The sequence below is a fragment of the Corvus hawaiiensis genome, chromosome 26, assembly GCF_020740725.1.
Source record: "Corvus hawaiiensis isolate bCorHaw1 chromosome 26, bCorHaw1.pri.cur, whole genome shotgun sequence".
Taxonomy (NCBI): domain Eukaryota; kingdom Metazoa; phylum Chordata; class Aves; order Passeriformes; family Corvidae; genus Corvus; species Corvus hawaiiensis.
In genome coordinates, this window is record NC_063238.1 from 7,795,443 (window position 1) to 7,814,522 (window position 19,080).

A 19,080-nucleotide genomic window follows, 5' to 3' on the forward strand; every position below is an offset into this window, starting at 1 on the left:
TAGAGGAGTTTGAGAAAAAAAAATGGTATTCCTAGTGTTTGGCTCCTGCTTCCAACACAGGAATATGGTTGAACATCCTCCTTCTCTTTGAGAAACTACCAGAGATGAGAATCCCTTCTGACACCCAGATGTGGGGGGTGGAAAACTGAGCCTTTATTCTCAGGAGGTGGCACTAATCCTGCTGATGCCTCCCCAGCCTCCATAACCAGACAATTACCAAGACTGTCCTACACAAGCACCACAAGTGTGCCAACATCGACAAGACCATTTCTGGTCAGGTGTGACAATTTGTGCTCTACCAATGATGTCAGACTCCACATCTGTCAGACCGTTTCCAGATGTTAACAGGGTTTCTAGATCACAGGAGCAGAGTGGTCTTTCCAGGCAGTGAAGTTTCCCCAGCCAGATAACCATAGCATAAGACAGAAATATAAATCCAATGAATTGTCCACACTACAAACACCATGAAAGAATAACAGATTTTAAGCTGCCTGTAAAAAGATGAAAAGGCTAAGGTTAAAAATCTTTGTGAGTACTGATCTACTTGATCACATGGTTAGAGATGCTGTTCCTGTAGAGAAACTGGCTTACTTCTGCTTCCTTGTCTTGAAGATTGGGTATCTTTTTTTATGGTATGCATCACATATTACACAATACATACAACACATCTAGATGTGTTGTCAATATATTCCAAACTTGACTACCAGAAGGCAAAAGATTCAATTATTATAATGCATATGGAAATAACCTGCATTCCTCTGTCAATGAGGAAAAACTTAGCATGACAGTATCAGAAAATATGAATTAAAATTAGAAGATGACTGCACTAGAAAAAAAATCGTATCTGTATGAACCCATCAAAATCTCATGTGACGTGTTTAACAACTAAAAAAATTAAAATCAATCATTCTTTCAAATTAACATAGGAATGTAAATTTTCCTTGGCTGGAATGGAAACTCACCTCTTCATATACTTTCTTAGCATTGCTGTTATCTCCTATCAAGAGGTAACCAACACCAAGGTCATTCTTGAATGAAGTCTCACTGGGAAACAGCTGAACTAATTTCTGTAGAGTAACCAGGGAACCCCTCATGCGACCTGATTTGATTGAACAAGACTTAATTACAAGCGCAGATATAAGAAACAGTAGTAAGACGTTTACACAACATCTAAGGAAACACAAATCAGAGGCAAGTGCTCCATTTCCACTGATGATCAAGAAGGAGAACCCGGAAAAACTTGTACAGACAGGAGCACATTCAGCTGCCTGCCTGTCACTGGGGGTGTAGCTGTACCGGGAATATTCCAGGGCATCACTGCAATCACGCAGTGTTATGGCAGCCTCTTGTGGAGAACCCTTCACAGTGCAGAAGTAACATTATTTAAGCTTTGGTTGCTCCGTCATATACAGATAGCAAAGCACTGGACAAAACTAAGTAAATATATAATAATAAACTTCACCTTAATTAATTAAATTACTTTCTAGTGTTAAGTAATTGTTCTACTCTACTTCCATTATGAAATTTATCATGCTTTACATGCTTAAAATTAAGTATGTTCCTTGACTTCCTAAATGAGGTCTTGCTAAGGAACAGCAAGATCAAAACAACTTGATATTAAAAATCCAACCCATGGGAACAGAACTCTTGATTGTGCCTCTTATTCTAATCAGAACTTCTCATACACCACAGAACTGAGGTCTAGAACTAGAATCTAAACCTAAATCTTGGGGATGTTATCCCTGTGTTCAATTCTATTCTTCTCTATGTTTACTGAAAGTTTATTCTGAGTATGTTTACTCTGCTTATGCCAGTAATGTCCTCTTGATTTTCTTCAGCTTCAGTAGAAAAAGAAAAGTTTCTTCTTTGTCTGTCAACAAAAATTTTTGACCTCTCATCATAGCTTCTCATAGCATCTGCTGCAGCTTTCTACAGGCCCTATTATCATAAATTATAGGCACTAACTCCCCAGAAAAATTTTAAATAACGTAAAAATGTTTTTAATTTAAGACACTAGGAAGACAAGTCCTACTACAAATTCAATAGAATTGGCACTTCTAAATCCTTAGTGATCTCTTGAAATCCTTGCTCACACTTCTGTAATTTTTATACCATCCTCAAAACTTACCAAGAAACTGCTGCCTGTCTGCTTCCCGCTTCAAGCTCAGTTTTATCAGGTCTGAAGGGACATTTGGCAGACTAACCACCTCATCATAGGTGTTGATAGCTTGTTGCAGCATCTCATTGCTTCTCATTTTCTCAGCTAAGTCATCTTCAGACTAGAAAGAATCACAAAACCATTATTAGGACACATAATAACCTGTTAGACTGAAACACAACTGTTTTCTTACCAGGCAAACTATGCAATTGTTAGACTATGGGTTGTGCTTTACGGGAAAGAACACTAGAATTACCATTAAATCTTGTTACTGACAAAGTGTTTAAAGTACGAGAAAATCTGCACCTAAAACAAACATTAACACAGATTTTTGATTAATATTTGCAGAATTCATAATTTCTGCTTTCAAAAATAGATGAAGCACTCTGTTTCAACAACACAGAAGAAATGCAAAATTTTGCCTGTGGACTACTTGTATACTAAGCCTCACTCTGGAAGCAACACACAGATCAAAACACACCATCAAACATTTTCATCTATTCTGACATGAATTTATTTACATTCTTTCTTTCAAAATGAATTAGGAAATGCCTTTTGTCTTGTGTATGTTAACAGAATATGTACCCTACAACTCCTTCAAAAGTTAAACTTGTTCATCAAGTTCAGAAGCAGACCAAAGGATATATGAACTCTCTACAGTGAGATTACAGCTTCAGTGAATCTAACAGAAGCTATGACTGATCTCATCTGTGGTAAGGCATGTTCATTTGCTTCCACAGCTGAAAAAGACTATGACTCAAATGCAGAATTTTTGAAGGCTTACTTTGAATTGTTTATATAAATGCAAGCATTTTCATGTGTTTAATGCATTCCTCCCAAATACTCCTATATTTATTGGCTTATGTTCTTTCTTAAGACAAGAGCCAGGGGAGATGCATCACAAGCATGATGGTGCACGAGCTCTTGTTCTATTTAAACTCACTGTTGCATCAAACACACACTTTAAATGAAATTGCTTCAACTGTGTTAATTGCTTTAACTGTGTATGTTATAGTGAGTATCTGAAATCTTTTTGCACTTCTGTCCTTTAATTTTTCCCTTGAGTTGCTTTAAAACTTAGTATTGGAAATACCAAAAAATATGGTTATTCAGCCAAACAGTTCATCAAGCAGCTTTCAGAGATAGCTTCAGAAATCAGTTTTAAGCTATAACTTATTTCTTCTGATGTACATTCACTAGGAAATTTATTTCTCCTTTTTTCAAAGGAATTTCAGGGCAAAGAATATTAAAGATATATAACAAAGAAGCAAAAAATTGTCAGCATAAAATCTGCATAACTTCACCAGTATAAATCATATATGGAGGTTAAAAACCCATCTGTTGCTCTTTTCAGCTGTAAAGATGTTAATGAATTCTGTAGAATATTATTGTATCTGGCTCAAGTGTAATCCAGACATCAATTAAAGAATTGTTCATATTTCTGAAAAACACACCAATAATGAAATATTTGCAGATTATTTTGGGAAAACTTTTGGCCTTTTAAAGCCATTAAGAGATCCAGAAAAAAAAAAATCAATCTTCAGGTCTTATTAAATACCAAATCTACAAAATCAGCGTGTAATGGTGGTTCATGCTTCACAGAAGTGGAGAAGTACACTTTTGTGGTGAATTCTTGACCTTCTTTACCTTTAACCTTCAAGACCTTTAACCTTACCCTTCTCTGCAGTTTTAGTTTTAGATGAGAAATAGAAAATTTAAAAGAATTTTGTTGGCACGAATACCAATTTAAAAATAATACTGTGTTACAATGCCAATCTTAAGAATAATTCATCGTCTGAACCCCATGGTTTTCCTATTCCTTCAAACAGGTTGAACTGACACATACTGGATTCAATAAAATTGTCATTGGTAATATTAATATGATTGTTCAGTAAAATGACTAGTATGAACCTTCAAAGGCTACAGAAAATGAAATCATCATTGTTTTTATATACTACCAGAAAGTGTATCTCATTATTACTTCAGATATTGGTCTATATTGGCCTTTCATGGATTACTCAAGCAGTAGTGGGTGACTAGAAATTGCTATAAATGGACAAATGAAGCTGGGTCACTGAGATGGGAATCCTGAATGAGAATAGACCTCACAACTGGCTGCAGTGACCTGCCCTTCCCCATAAAACCACTGAGGAGGCAGGAAGCATATTCCATTAGATATAATGAGTAGATTTGTAAAAAATGGTAAATATTAAAAGTGTAACTTGACAGAGATAAGTCCATCACATGTATGAACAAAGTGGTCTCCTACTGCAAAGAGGCAAAGAGTTCAGCAGACTGTCACCACAGAGAACACTGAAGAATTTGGTCTGGTGTGTATCAAGTGCTTGCGTGACAGATTTTTGAATAATCACGGTTTTGATTTTAGCATGACTATTATTAACCAAGTGGACACTGGTTGTGACTCCAAGGCCCTCATCAATTGTCTAACAGCACCATTCCTTCCTAAATGAGGGCTTCACTTTGTTCATGTTGATTAAAATGTGTTCAAGGAGTCTTTTATTACTCCTAGTGCAACAGAATTATCTTACTATTTAAGAAAATTCAAAGATTATTCCCTTTTGAGACATCCCAGCACAGCCTAAAAGTATTATGAATAAAGAGATTATTTTCTGATGCCTTCTGGGTTTTGGAGATTTTCGTTTTTTTCTCAAGGGAAACACCTGAAACATAACTCACTCCACAAGAAAAGCCAATTAAGACACCTTGCCTAGGAATTTGTGTTCTTTAATACTCTGTCTATAAAAACTCCAAATCCTCTTCTCTATTCCCACTAGAGCAAAAAGCAGCATTTATCCCAGGCTAACTGATGTGTTGATTTACCAGCTACAGCACAGAGCATGTAACAGCTAAGTTCTGCCTGTTGTTCCTGCACTGGGCCATTAGTTGGTATTTATCTCTTGCCATTCACCTGACAGTTCTCCTGAGATCTACAGGATGTACCTTATCTTGTTGTTATTTACAGTACTTGCTGCTGAAGTTACATAAAAGCTGCCAAAGTAATTGGGGAAGGATAGTTGACTGAAAGAGATACAATATGACAGATCACATGATTCTTTTTTTACCTAGGAAACCTCCATAAATTTCTAAATTAATCCTGACTGGTGTTTATAACTCTATTGATAAAACAAAATGTTTATTTTAGCTTTTTTCAACACCTATCACTTTTTTTCCAAGTACCTGTGCTTTCCCATATCTTGCTCGAGGACTCTGTGGATATTGATTCACTAATGCTTCAAAGGCCCTTAGAGCTTCTTCAACTTTTCCCTGAAAAGTAGAGATATTTATCAGCAATTCTCTCTAATAAAAATGCTGAAGGATGCAGGACCTAATAACACATCGGTTTCACAATTAAAGAACAAACACAAAACAGTGCAGAATGAATCAACAGCTTTCACTCATACTTTGGTTGGGATTGCCTTCTTATTTAAGAGAAATTAATTGTCATTATTTATGAAACAATATAATCTACTTTCCATGGTTAAAATGAATAGCTTGGTTTTTCTTATTTTACTCACTTTCCCTTTGTTGACTGGATAAAATTCTGAGACGAAAATAACCTGTCTATATAAAAATGTGAAGATCCTACTGCTAATAACGAATTCCAGATCAGATATAATAGAGAATAGGAAGAAAATTCTGGACATAGGTGGAAAATTTCCCTCTGCATACCTCCCATGATGAACAGTGTCATAACTACAGTTCTTCTAGGGGAAATTCTGTAGACTTATCCATAGTGTATGGCTATTTCCTCCATGTCTTTTGCAGAACAACATCCCTGAGGACATCTCACACAAGTCCGAATGGAACTGTGGTATTCTCATGATGGATGTTGATCTCTTGATGGATGTTGACTAGCAAGTACAGATAGAAGTTGAGAAGAACCAGCCCCACTGTTAAACAGCTGCTAAGCACTGCTTGGCAATATTTGGCAATAGACCTTGCTGCCACTTTCACCTCTTTACAGCTTTATAAATATGAGTGGGCTATTACACACAACTGCCTTGCTATCTGTAAATATTACACATGTCCAATTTGTTCCTAAATTTATCCTGATTCCTACATGACATGCATAACTATCTAACTAACCAAGAGACACAGCAGGAATAGAGTCAACAAACTGACCCTACAGGCTCGCCAAAATTTCTATTACACCTTTCTCTCATTAACCAATTGCTTAAGTAGCAAGAAGCATGAAAATTCCTTTTGTTTTTGTATTCTAACCTGTAAAGAAGGCTTCTAGTAAGGAACAGCAGCAGCAGCAGCAGCAGCCAGAGGTTAGTGCTCTCTATGCAAGAGCCCTCCAGTCCCATCACAGACCTACCAAAACTCTGGGGCTGCATAGATGGCCTGATAAAGTCAAAACTGCACAGTGTGTCCTGAAAATCAAGAATAATCCTGCACCTGGAAAGACCAAATTGGTTTTTATTGTACTGTACTGAAAATCTAGGGTATAACAAAGCCCTGCAGTTGTTCTCTATGTGCAAGGACTGTCTGTGAGACATATCAGAGTTTTAAGAAGAACTACATTCAAAAGACTTAGAGTCTCTCAATTTTAACAGCCACAGTCTTGCTTCACTATTTAATCTCACATCTGGAAAAGGGACATGTCTGCAAAGGTCTTGTTTTCTGAAATACTCAAATAAAAGTACAAAATTGGAAGCTATGAGGGAAGATAACTGAAGAGCTTTTTTACTGTTGGGAGGTTTTTTGCTTGCTTTTCACAGTCAAGTTATTAAACTCAGAACTACCCAAACTGACTGGTGTTAAGGTCTTGCTGCCACTGGTGAGAAGCAGGAACATCAGTTTCATCCTCTAAGCAGCTGTACAGCAACAAAGGCACTCCCAGGACACGGAATCTCAACCTACTTCAACAATCTGCACCTAATGCTCACAAGGCATCAGAACACTTACTGAGAGATCCTGCTAACACACACACAAAGGTCTCTGGTAACACATGACTTCAGTAGTCAAGTGGACAACACTGATAGGACAGAACTAACCCTGTTCCATGTGATCCGTGGAAAGCAGATATTCAGTGATTAAGCTACATATTTTCAAGGTTAACAGTGAGCAAGCATACATGAACAGACATACACTTCTGGCTTTAAAAAAATTAAGATAAACTATTCAGCAGAAATTAAACTTGAAGGACAAATATGCACTGAATATTTCAAAAAGTTAATTTCACACAAAGTAATTTAAAATTCATTCTCCCTTTTTCCAAGTTTTTAATTTATTCATTTTCATGCACTGCATACAGTTCTGAGCCAAACATTCAAAACTTACTTTTTTACGTAGTTTTTCTGCAGCATCTAGTTCAGCTTTAATGGTCTTATCAAACTTGTTTAAGAGCTTTGGCTTCTTCTTTTTAGCTAGAAGATTTAACAAACAGTTCATTACTTCTTTCATATCTCAATTGTCTGGAGTAACACTTAGCTAGGGACTGTGCTGGCAAAGTGCATCATTTTCAAGTGAGGCAGTTTCAAATTACACTGAAAAGAAACTGATTCCTTCCTTATTACAATCACAAACTCCTATATGAAAAAGCAAACTTCAGTAATTCAAATTGAGGAACTTGGCAGTTAAGTTCAGCAAAAAGCATTCTTCATCACATTACAGTCAAGGATTTTTTTTCCCAAATGGTTCAATTGATGTGGAAGAGCAAAGGGAACTGTTATTTTTCCACATTTATATGGTATCACGAAAAACCTGATCATCAGGGCATACCAGTCATTTCTGAAAGTTGTGACTCTATACATCTACTTCTTTGCCTAGAGCAATCACTGAGGCTGCATCTGGAGTGCTGTGTGCAGTTCTGGGCTCCTCAGGACAAGAGAGACATGGAGCTCCTGGAGTGCATCCAGTGGAGGAAAACGAAGATGATTAAGGGACTGGAGCACCTCTCTTTTGAGGAAAGGCTGACGGAGCTGGGCCTGTTCAGCCTCAAGAAGAGACGACTGAGAGGGGACCTCAATAACGTGTATAAATAAATATCTTAAGAGTAGGTGACAAGAGGATGGATCCAGGCTCTTCTCAGTGCTGCAAAGCAATAGGACAAGAGGCAACAGGAAGAAACTGATGCATGGGAAGTTCCACCTGAACATGAGGAAGAACTTCTTTACTGTGCAGGTCACCAAGCACTGGAAGATATTGCCCAGAGAGGGTGTGGGGTCTCCCTCGCTGGAAATATTCAAGAACTGTCTGGAGACAATCGTGTGCCACATGTTGTAGGATGACCTTGCTTGAGCAGGAAGGTTGGACCACATGACCCACTGTGGTCCCTTCCAACCTAACCCATTCTGCGCTTAGAAGAGTTCATAGAAATCATAGTTACTTAGGTTAGGAGGGACCCCAAAAGTCGAGTACTTGAACTTCCTGATGAAAACAAGTTCAGCGCTGAAATGTCAGGTTAAGACCCCTTTACGAGATTAAGTTTCTACAGCTTAGTAAGCTATCACACAGCAGTAGAGCAGCAGCAGTATGTGGCACACCAGCCGTGAAACAAATTGTGTAAAGTAAACTGCATTTGAAGCAAATTTAAGTAAATGGTGTCAGTTTAAGCAGCTATTTATTTCATAGCAGTTTACTCCTAAACAATGTCTCCTTGTTGCATTAAGTACACTAGTTGTTAAAAAAATGCAAGTACGCTACTGAAAGGATATGACAGCAGGTGACTGGTTTCCTCCACATTTGCTACAGCTTAACTCTGCACTTGCACTTCACTAGAAAAGAAGTTTCCACCTTTTCTGACACAATTAGTGGAAATACGTATTGTCTGACACAAGTCACTACTAGTTAGGTATATCTGTAATTAGTAGCACAACTTTTTTGTTTTAATTATACATTACTGCTTTTTCCCCCTCTATGGAAAGTAAGTCATTAATAGCAGGAAAAAAAGTAAAATTACTATTTTCCTTGTAGAAATTTCAATAGGGAATGCTGTAACTGGTATGTATAAAGTTTAAAGCAAACACCCTACAGTTTTAACATCACAAGACTGCTGCAATGCAGTAGCAAGTATTTTGAATAACAAGTTATTGTAACTAGCCATGTTTTATTCTGCTTCCCAGGTCCTCAGGTGCACTCTTCAGGAATGACAAGAGCCACCACATGCTACTGGAAGCTGTGCTCGTGATTCATTAAATGACACGGTCTCTCTGCGACTCTGATCCTACACAGAGTTTTAGGCAGATAAATCACGTCATCTGTGTTAAACCTCAGAGAGAGACCAATGCCTTGGCTAGTGCTAAACCAATAGTAAGTCCATCTGCTCATTAGAGGATGTCATAAGTCTGAACTTCTTCTGTATGGAGTGAAAAATAAACACCTTTTTATGTTTTTTCTGTTAAGACTTTTACTGTTCTGTTCAATGCTGAACTCGGACAACTCTGTGTAAGAGTTTTTCTTACATCACTTTTTAAACTCTTCTGAAGTATTGGCATGCACAGTTGAATAGATGCTATTGCTTTCCAGGAGCAGGAGGGGAACAGAATTTAAGCTATCCTACTAAATTCCATTTATTTATTCACAAAGGTTGTATAAAGCTTTAAATACAAAAAATGTATTAAGATTTATAAAAGAAAGGTATTAGAGCAGCAATGCACTAGTATTATTATATCTCTGTTGATTCCTCTTATAATAGTAGGGACTGTAGTTTTCCATGACATTAGCTACCAAGAAGAAAAAAAAAACCAAAATAGAACTGTCCGACATTTAGGAATTTACTCCTTTTACAGGATAAACTAACAAATAGCATAGTTTAATATCTTGGTTTTGCTTCCCTAAACACTTCCAAGTTTTCTATTGTAACCTGATTTGAAATCCAGCATTTATACTGAAGCACACAGTAATGCTCTTAAGGAATGTAGTTATCATGGAACTGCATCGACTAAAGAGATGTGTTGCATTTTTCTTAATAATATAGATGTTTTTAATGTCTTTTGGTTATTCCCCATAAATTATGTAGGAGAAATGCCTTCCAATCTGTCACTGATTCCTATCTTTGTCTTACTTTACTGTCCTCCATTTCATAGGAAAGCAATGTCTTTACTGCCTTTTCATGCATTTAATAATAGTAATGGTTAAGGAGCATAGCACTGGCTATCTTCCAAGTGTTCACACCCCTTAAATTCAGTCAAATTCACAGAACCAGCTCTTATTACAAGTGCAAGGATCCCTCCACCCCAACCCTTCAGTCCACAGTGACCAACAGGTATGGTGAGGAGTTTCATACATAATGTCATTGGGCCTGAAAAGAACAATCCGTAACATGCAAAAGGCTTGTTGGGTTTTGTGATTTTTTCTTTTTAAAAAATATGCCAGCTCAGTTTTTCAAGAAACCATTGCTATTTCTAAGGCCTGGCTTGCTAAACAGCAGGAGTGGAAGAACCCAGAAACATCAGCCCAAGGAACTATGGGGAGTTACAAGAGAGAATTAGGTTGTGAGCTGTAAAAGCTGCCTGCAGAGGCGCATGGCAGCACAAAGGAGCACATGGTGGCACAGAGAGGCTTGTCTCCACCAAACCCTGGGGGGAGGAGGTGTCACACGGCAGAGCCCTACAGAGAGGGGCTGCTGGATGGGTGAACAGCAAGTGACCACCCCACAGAAGGAAGTGTGTTGTTGATGTGGCAACACGGGATAGGTCACGCCACATAAGGAAATACTGTGCCTTAGAAAAGTGTATAAAAGCAGCCCATTCCTTCGATCCCCTGCCGGTCTGGGTCCATGATTCAATCGCTGACAAGGAACCAATGAAAGCAAGTGACCTTGAGGACTTTTTAGGTTCATTTTGCTCTTAGCTGCCATGTGAAACTGTCCTTTGCTGTTAGCAAGAAAACTGAGGTATGTCAGCTCCTCTGGGTACAGTATCTGGGAAGCTTCCAACTGGATATTGCCACTAAACACTTGGTTTAGTTTCTGTCCTCTAAGTAACATAAACTGCAACTAAAATGTTAATTCTCAGTTCTTGTGAATGAAAATCTTGATCTAAGGCTGGCCAGCTACACAAGAACTGTATTTCAGTGAGATAGGACAGCTATTTGTCAGCTTCTAAGCTTTCAGCATTCATGGAAAGACAGAGTCATTTGGTCCTTCTCAAACTCAGTAAGCATGGCAACAGTGAGGTTCCTTTGAGGCAACGGAAAGAAGCTTTCCCACCCGCCAAGAAACTCCCACTGCCTGTGGGACACCATCTCTGCAGGTCATTTGAGTTTACAAGGAGACGAGAAAATACTCAGAAAAAAAAAGTAAATTAAAAAAGTAAATAAAAATCTTACAAGCCTGTGGCACAAAGATACAGTATCTTTCCCTTCCTATCCAACTTGGGTGATGTGTTGGAAGAACCTTTTCGCCACCCTCCATTAAAAAAAAAAGTATTCCTATTTTTAGTGCAATTATATATCAGCCCTAGACCAGCAGGAGATCAACATAAAAAGCTGGAAAGGAGCTGTTAACATAAATATTATTCATCTGCTAGGCACCAATATAACACAGTAAACATTATATAAGGAGCAATAATTTTCATCCCCCATTCTATTCCTATGTTAAAGGATTCACCAGGGAGCTTTCAGAGTAACCATCAAGCATTCCTCTATATTAACCAGATAGCCTGCTATCTCCCTGCAGGGGTATTTTAATAAATTATCCATTGCCTCCTTCTAGTGCAATAATCTTTTAGCAGATGTGACCCAATATATTAAATTCAATGATACAAAGAAGATAGCTTATCTGTTTTCAGAGGAAAATATATGTAATTTTTTATCAATGACAAATTTCACCATGTCAGTGAAGTTATGCATGATCACACAACTGCTTGGCTGGTTTGTAGTCCAAATCAAGTTGAGCATTAAAATGGTAATAATCCTTTTACGTATCATACTGTGGACTTCCAACAGTACTACTGAGGATTTTCAATAATAGCCTTGGATGCAAGAACAGGCATTCTATCTAGGACTGCTGTCATAGGATTCCTGAAGACTCCATTAGAGAAAAGAGTTTCCACCGAAAAAGCAGCAAGCTAGGAAGAAGTCTTATAAGAAACCCTATGCTAGTTCTTGTGTTGGAGAATAAACAATTACCAGAGACGACAAACAATCTCATATCTCACTTACTAAGATACAGCATTAAAAAAAAAATAGGAGAATATTTCAGAAGTAGCAATGTAGTATATTAAATGTGCAGTAAACTTAATAGCCTGTCATATCATCCAATGAAAGTTGATGAAATATTTCATATAACTGTTTTGGCATATGAAAACTAAAATACCAGGCATGTTTTGGTTTTAGGTTGAAAAGCACCTTGTCATCACCAAAAGCAGTGACAGTCTTACTTCTACAAAGGACAGAGAAATTATTTTTGAATAATAATGGCACACTGCGAGATACTCTTCAGACCACAAGAGAATCACATCAAAATTAAGGAAAAGTAACTGGATTGTTAAACATAATTTAACCAGTCTTGAAAAATGGTTTAAAAATATTTTTTCTTTAATTGGGGTGGGGAGGGGAGCAACAATAAGCAAAAACAAAGGGTAAAAAGGCAGTTATAAAGAGTTTGCCATGGGAAGAGGGGTACACACTGCTCTGTAAAGTGTAGCTACAGAGATGAAAAGAATAAATTATTTTCTGTATCATCATAGTCAGGAGAAGGAAGAGAAGGCTCAAAATGGCTATAACAGAAAATTTGGCTTGAACATCTGGAACTACTATCTCTGAACAAGCCCAGTAGAACAGGCTGCTGAGGGCAGCTGTGGAATTCTAATTACTGAAAATTTGCAGTAACAAGATGTATAAGCATCTGCCAGGAAAAATGCACACAGCTGATAAGGCCTTCAGTCAACTAAAGAGACAAAGTAAGCTTTAGGGCCCCACCTAGTCATATGTCCTACAAGTTCTGTAATATACTATTACATGTTAATGTGCTTTAGTGGCAACACTGGAATTACACTGGTAGCTTGCATTCTCTTATTTGACAACCAAAGAAACTCCCACAGCAGCTCACAGTGCCCGTCATCACAGCAGCTGAGATTCCTCCTAGCCCTATGCCAGTAATAAAATATTGAAGCTCCAAAACTTTTCCCAGTGCAAAATTTCACCTCAGTGCTATAATTTCAGAAAAGCCATAAGTTATTAGAAACACTGTCTTGCGATTGAAAGCAATCTCCATTACCACTGCCATTATTAGCTTTTTCTGTGAAAATAAAACACTAGTAACATTCAAAAAATCAAGTTCTGTAAATATTCTTCTTTTTACCTTAAGTAACTCTCCAAGTAACATCAGAAAAATATTTTTGCAAACTGTTGATTTATTCACAGAATTGTATTTCTTGATACTTGACAGCTTTTATTGTGAAAAGCTGCCTGAAGATGTAATAATCAAGGAATTAAAACTTTTCTAGAATTCTAGACAAACACCCTCAAATGATCAAATGTCTGTAAATTCCTGTGTAACTGAGCATAACCCAAGGTTTGAAATCAGTATAAAATGCCAAGTAGACAATTATGTTAAAGCAGTAAGTGCATCTGAACCAATTACACAGAGTAACAAGGAAAACAAAAAGAGATAACTAGTACATGGCAAAAAAATTGATTACATATGACCCTAAGAGCAAAGCAATAGAAAAAAACTCATAGAAATGTCACAAAAAACTAGTAATACTATTTCTATAATGGAGTAAATGAATCCTCTCTAGCTTCCAGAGAAGTGGGAAGGGTTGTGTGTATGAAATCTCTCCATTTCACATTTTCATCTGAAATATAACACCATCATCCAGGCTAAGGAAAATTTCATTCTCCTAAAAGAGAAAACACTGATGACCTGCCTGAGTAGGTATCAGCCTGGTATGTCAAAACAGTTAACATCATTAGCCAGAATTGGACAAAAATATTGAATACTATCCTGATTATCTTTCACAATTAACACACTTTTTTTATCCTAGAGAGATACCACACACTTGGCATTTTAACAGATAGCAACTTTTAAGTCAAGTACACTGTAAAGGCTTCAACTTGTTTCCTGAAAAGGTAATTTAAAAGATGGGGTATCTTTATCACAACACATAGCATGAACTGTTCTGTCCTTGCTGGCACACTTTGAGCCTCTGATCAAAGGATACATGTAGAGCTCTCTTCCTGAGCAAAGTAGGTGATAACATCACGCTGCTATTAAAACTTCCAGAACAATTAGCGTTTGTATCTAAAAACCAGTATGCACTTCCATACACTTCACACAAATCTCAGTCCTATGCCTTGCAAAATATTGGGAGCAGATATTCTACAATTCTGTGATTCTATTCTGACCCAACAGACGTGCCAGGAAGTACACCACAAACAGAGAGCGTGTTAGCTGATGTGTAACCATGGCCAGGAGGAAATCTCAACTGGGACTAGCTCAGGCAGTTTTCCACCCAATCTTGCTGTCCTTTTCTCCTCCTCCCTCTTTTGCTCTCAGGACTAATGATTCCCTTCCTAAGCCTTCTACTCCCTTTCTTATGTTCAGAGCCTAGGAAAACTGGTGGGGTGGGAGGGCAGGCTTACCTGTGGTGCTGGAGCTGACATTTTGAACCTGGCCTGCTCACTGAGAGCAATGACTGATAGCCTGGCTGGTCTAACTTGGAGTTTTGTGGGGAAGGTTGCCTTCCACACAGGATAAAAAGTCTTGCTTCAGTGTTTGGAAACTAATGCTGTAGGATTTACAGTCAATTGAGAGGGGCCTGCTCAGTGATTATGAGAGTCCATATTACATATTAGCATAAGTATTTCTTGTTAAACATGTCTTCTAATGAAATTTCTGGTTCCTCAGAAATGGAAAGACAATAACATTACAATCTCTCTGTGGACTTGAGGATGGAAAGACTTTACTCCCTATCTAACAAACCACCTCATAAATTTGGTTTGGTTCTTGTAATTAGATTTTTTTATTCACCTATTGATTCATTCGTATTGTCATTATAATGTTAAGGGAGGATTCCTGGCAGCTTCCTTGATGTTAAATCTGCTATTACTCGCATGCAAAACAGCGAGGAATTAGGACTCCAGTTTTAATTACTTTATAAGGTATAAGTGATTCAAGATAAAGGCTGGTCTTTACAGCCACCTTGAGGACACATGATCCCCAGTTGTTGAATTGAAAAGTACACTGGAACAATCCTGCTGCACTGACTGTATGCTGTGCTTACTGCCAGCCAGAAAACTGAATGAGCTCAATGCAGGGGTTGGACAAGTGGCCTTTAAAGGTCCTTTCCAACCCAAACTATTCTATAATTTGAATCTTAAATAAAGTTTTAATAAAAGCTATAATTATTTAACTGTAGAGGCTATAACAATATAGTTATGTCTCCTTATGTTACACTATCTCTAAAGCCAATCTGAAATAAAAACCCCTTCATGTGATGCAATCTCATAAGTCACTTGCAGCAAAGGCTCCTCCTGTCAGTTCTCTGTCTTAAACTCTGAAAAACTATGGAAGCAATTTCCAGGGCAGGTCATAGGCCTTGTTTTCTAAACACCCTCCCATCCCTGCTGTGATACAAATTCAGTAATAATGCTCTTGGCAACTTCTGAGCGTGGGACAATGACAAGTAGATACCAATGATCATGGTCCGTAGTTGTTTTCTAACAAATTAAGTGACCTTTTGTTTTACTAATTCCCTTTGCCACCCACCACCAATACTACACCTTCCCAGTCCAAGTTTCAAAGCTTCAATTATGTTCAGAAAAACATACACATATATTAGTAGACTTTTACTTGAAATTCAAAATTTGCTCAAGTAATTGTCCTTCCTCCTGATACTAGCCCCGTATCATTACCCAAATTAGTTTTGGAAATTGTGCTGCCTCTCACTGGGCACTTGAATGAGAATTTGATGATGATGAAAAAATCCTGCCATTGTCCTGTTGTTTGGGAAGCTCATTAGGTGAGATACAGAGAGTGTGTTTTACACTTGTTTTATGGGCTTCTATAAATGATAACTTAGAAGGTATAAAACCAAGTAACTGCATCTAGACAATTTAAAGCCAGGAGCACTACAATAATTAAAAGATCTTTCTAAACTGTACTGGTAGAACAGGCAAAACCACTATAATCAACTTATCCGGGGAAGTAATCAGACAATAAAAACTGAGGCATTTTAGGGACTAATAAAGCTGGAATCTAATGACTATAATAAATCTTTAGCTGCAGTTCCAGAACAATTTCCCTTGCAGTACAAAGTATTCTACAGGGCTTTCTGTGTGAAATTATTGTTGGTTGGTTAGATGTTGATCATAAGAAACAACTGCAGAATAATTTTAATTTTGGCATGTATTTCCATCATTCACCTCTTTTTAACCATTAAGACTTTGGCTTCACTCGAAGGCTAGACTCAAGCAATCCTTTGACAAACCAGAAAGAAATTTCTGCATTGACTTTCTATTAAAAAATACACTGTAATAGTCTAATATCCTATATATTTAGTTCAGAATGGCATTATGCAGCAGTTTTGGACTTGGACAATTAAGACTTCTGTACACTTCTGTGTTGGTCGTTCTGCACACAGCTCACATTTAACTGTAGCCTGTATCAAATTTGCAAATCAACAGGTACTATGTACACTCTTAAAAGTAGAGCTTGCAAGGGTGGAACTCAGCCCACCCAACTTGAAGTGACAATGCTGGAGGTGAGCTTACCATGTAAGCTCTTTCTCCAGACAGCAGAGCTCTGGTAAAGGTTCCCAATGGAATTTAGGGGATAACTGATCCTATCCTCTGGCAAACCCCTAAATTTAGTCAGAAGAACAGCACTTTAGCCTCCTCAGATTAGATAGCTACTGGTATCACAGTGGAATCCCACATATCTTCAAAGGTAAATACCTGGAGTAAACAGTAGTGAATGCTGACCCGTTACCAAAATGACACCTGCAGGGCCACTTGTGGAATGACATTGTCCTTGCTTACTTGAACTTCTGTCCCTAATGCAATACAACTGAGTGTTCCAGCCAAATTGCATTCACTTTTTACTGTCATGCTTTATCAGTTTTGAAAAGGGAAAATTATTATTTATAATAATAGTACCTATGCTGAAGTTCACTATATGAAACAAACATGTTCATAGCTGAAAATAATTTTTTCAGTTTTTATATCTGTTCACCAATATAAATGAATATTCAATGTAAGTCAAATATAAATCAAAGTAGAAGAATTAAGCTTCTTACTTCATTTTTTTTTTAGTCTATGTGATCAAACACAACTAAAACCACCTCAGATGGAAAGACACTTTATGGATGTGGCATGTATGTCCTGCACTGCACTACCTGTGAAACCTTTTAAAGAATTATTTCTCCGATTCACCTGGACTATCCATCCCATTTCAATTACTTGTTTAAATATAAAGTCTGATTACGTTCTTAGGGAGAAGATGCAGAATCCACCTCAAATACAACAGAGAAACCTTGAATCAACTGTATGTTACAAACAAGTTTATTTTCATTTTTGTTTCTTTAGAGGACTTTCCAGAGGGGGATTTTGCTAATATCAAAGAATTTCAGTAAGACTTTTAATAAACTTGATGGAATACTGTTGAATACTGAAATTTACGTAATAATTACGACACTTTGCTAACCAAGTACTATGAAGGCTGCAGCAGGAAAGAAGGTAAATGTTGCAAGAGCTACTCAAAGCTATAAATACTTTCTGCACAGAAGGCTCTTTGGAGCTTGTATGTCCAAATACCACAAAAGAAATGCAAACTTGCACATCAGAATGCACTATCAGAATCAGAAGCAAACCCTAAACCCAAGCCAAACATGAATTTTCAAATTCCCTGCTCCTTAGATTTCCAAGTTTTCTACATATACCAGTCACAGTACAGTATATTTTATAATACAGCTCTCACTAATTTATTTCTTCACCTTATTAGGCTAATTGAAAATAAACTGAATCATTGTACCTTATAGCACTTCCTGTGACTAGCTCATCTATAGCTACCCACTTTTAATGAAAGTGGAAATTTAAAACAGTTCAAACTATGAAAAAAGTCCAATAAAATTCAACTTGTATGAAAATCACACAAGCAGTGTAGCTATAAACAAAGTTCATTTTAAAAAATGCAGGGTTGCTTTTCCCTGTAGGATGTAAAATTTTATCAATTTAACCTGGAAAACAAAACCATCCCTTTTTCCACCTTACAGAAACCTTGTAATCTGCAATGGCATTTATTTAGTTGCTGTTTAAAAAGAAACAAAACCACAAAGCACTTAGGGTAGAAAAGGAAAGTAGCTGCCCTTTGTTGTACTTTCATGTCCTAAAGTTCTTGTACAGGCTCTGACTAATAATGTTGCATAATAGTAAGTTTCTTACACAAGCTGGCATTTTTACCTATGACTGCTTTTTACCCATACTGGATGTCTCTTGTAATTCCTTTTATTATACTGTTCTAACAGGTCAATAAAAGCAGCACATAAAGGTGAGTTTTTTCCTACTATCAAGTATGTAAATACAGTGCAATAAGATATTCCCTGCCAATAAAAGGAAAAGTAGGCATAATTGCCAAGCTTTCCAAGTTGTTTTGGTTGGGGTTTTTTTTACTTTTTATATGTAATGCTTACACATGACATATTTAATACTTAAATAAAATGTTTAAAGTTTGTCAGTCCTAGAACTTCTGTTTAAAATACCAATATACAAAACCAAACCAAATAAACCGTACCAAAATATTGGAAAAGCAGCATTCCTAAGTACTCAAATATAAAATAACAGCCACACAGAAAATGGAAACAGAACAAAAAAGGAGTAGAGCCACTGAAGCCCTTGGCACAGGCCCTGAGGTTTCTGGGCATCATCAGCAACCAGCCATGAAGCCCAGTGAAGGAGGCTGTGCAAGCTTTGTGCAGTGACAGTGAACGCATGGGGCCAGAACAAATGTCATC

At 37.3% G+C, this 19,080-nt stretch overlaps 1 protein-coding gene across 8 annotated transcripts in view; it reads right to left on the reverse strand.

Annotated features, from left to right (window-relative positions):
- Nucleotides 1-19,080, reverse strand: part of ASPH (aspartate beta-hydroxylase) — a 114,780-nt gene that overhangs the window by 30,943 nt on the left and 64,757 nt on the right. For all 8 annotated transcript variants that reach the window (XM_048286273.1, XM_048286278.1, XM_048286275.1 and 5 more), the window contains 4 exons: nt 7,466-7,551; nt 5,357-5,443; nt 2,129-2,279; nt 963-1,099 (listed from right to left, as the gene is read on the reverse strand). In XM_048286273.1, the coding sequence (XP_048142230.1) occupies nt 963-1,099; nt 2,129-2,279; nt 5,357-5,443; nt 7,466-7,551 (461 nt within the window). The remainder of the gene's footprint in view (nt 1-962; nt 1,100-2,128; nt 2,280-5,356; nt 5,444-7,465; nt 7,552-19,080) is intronic.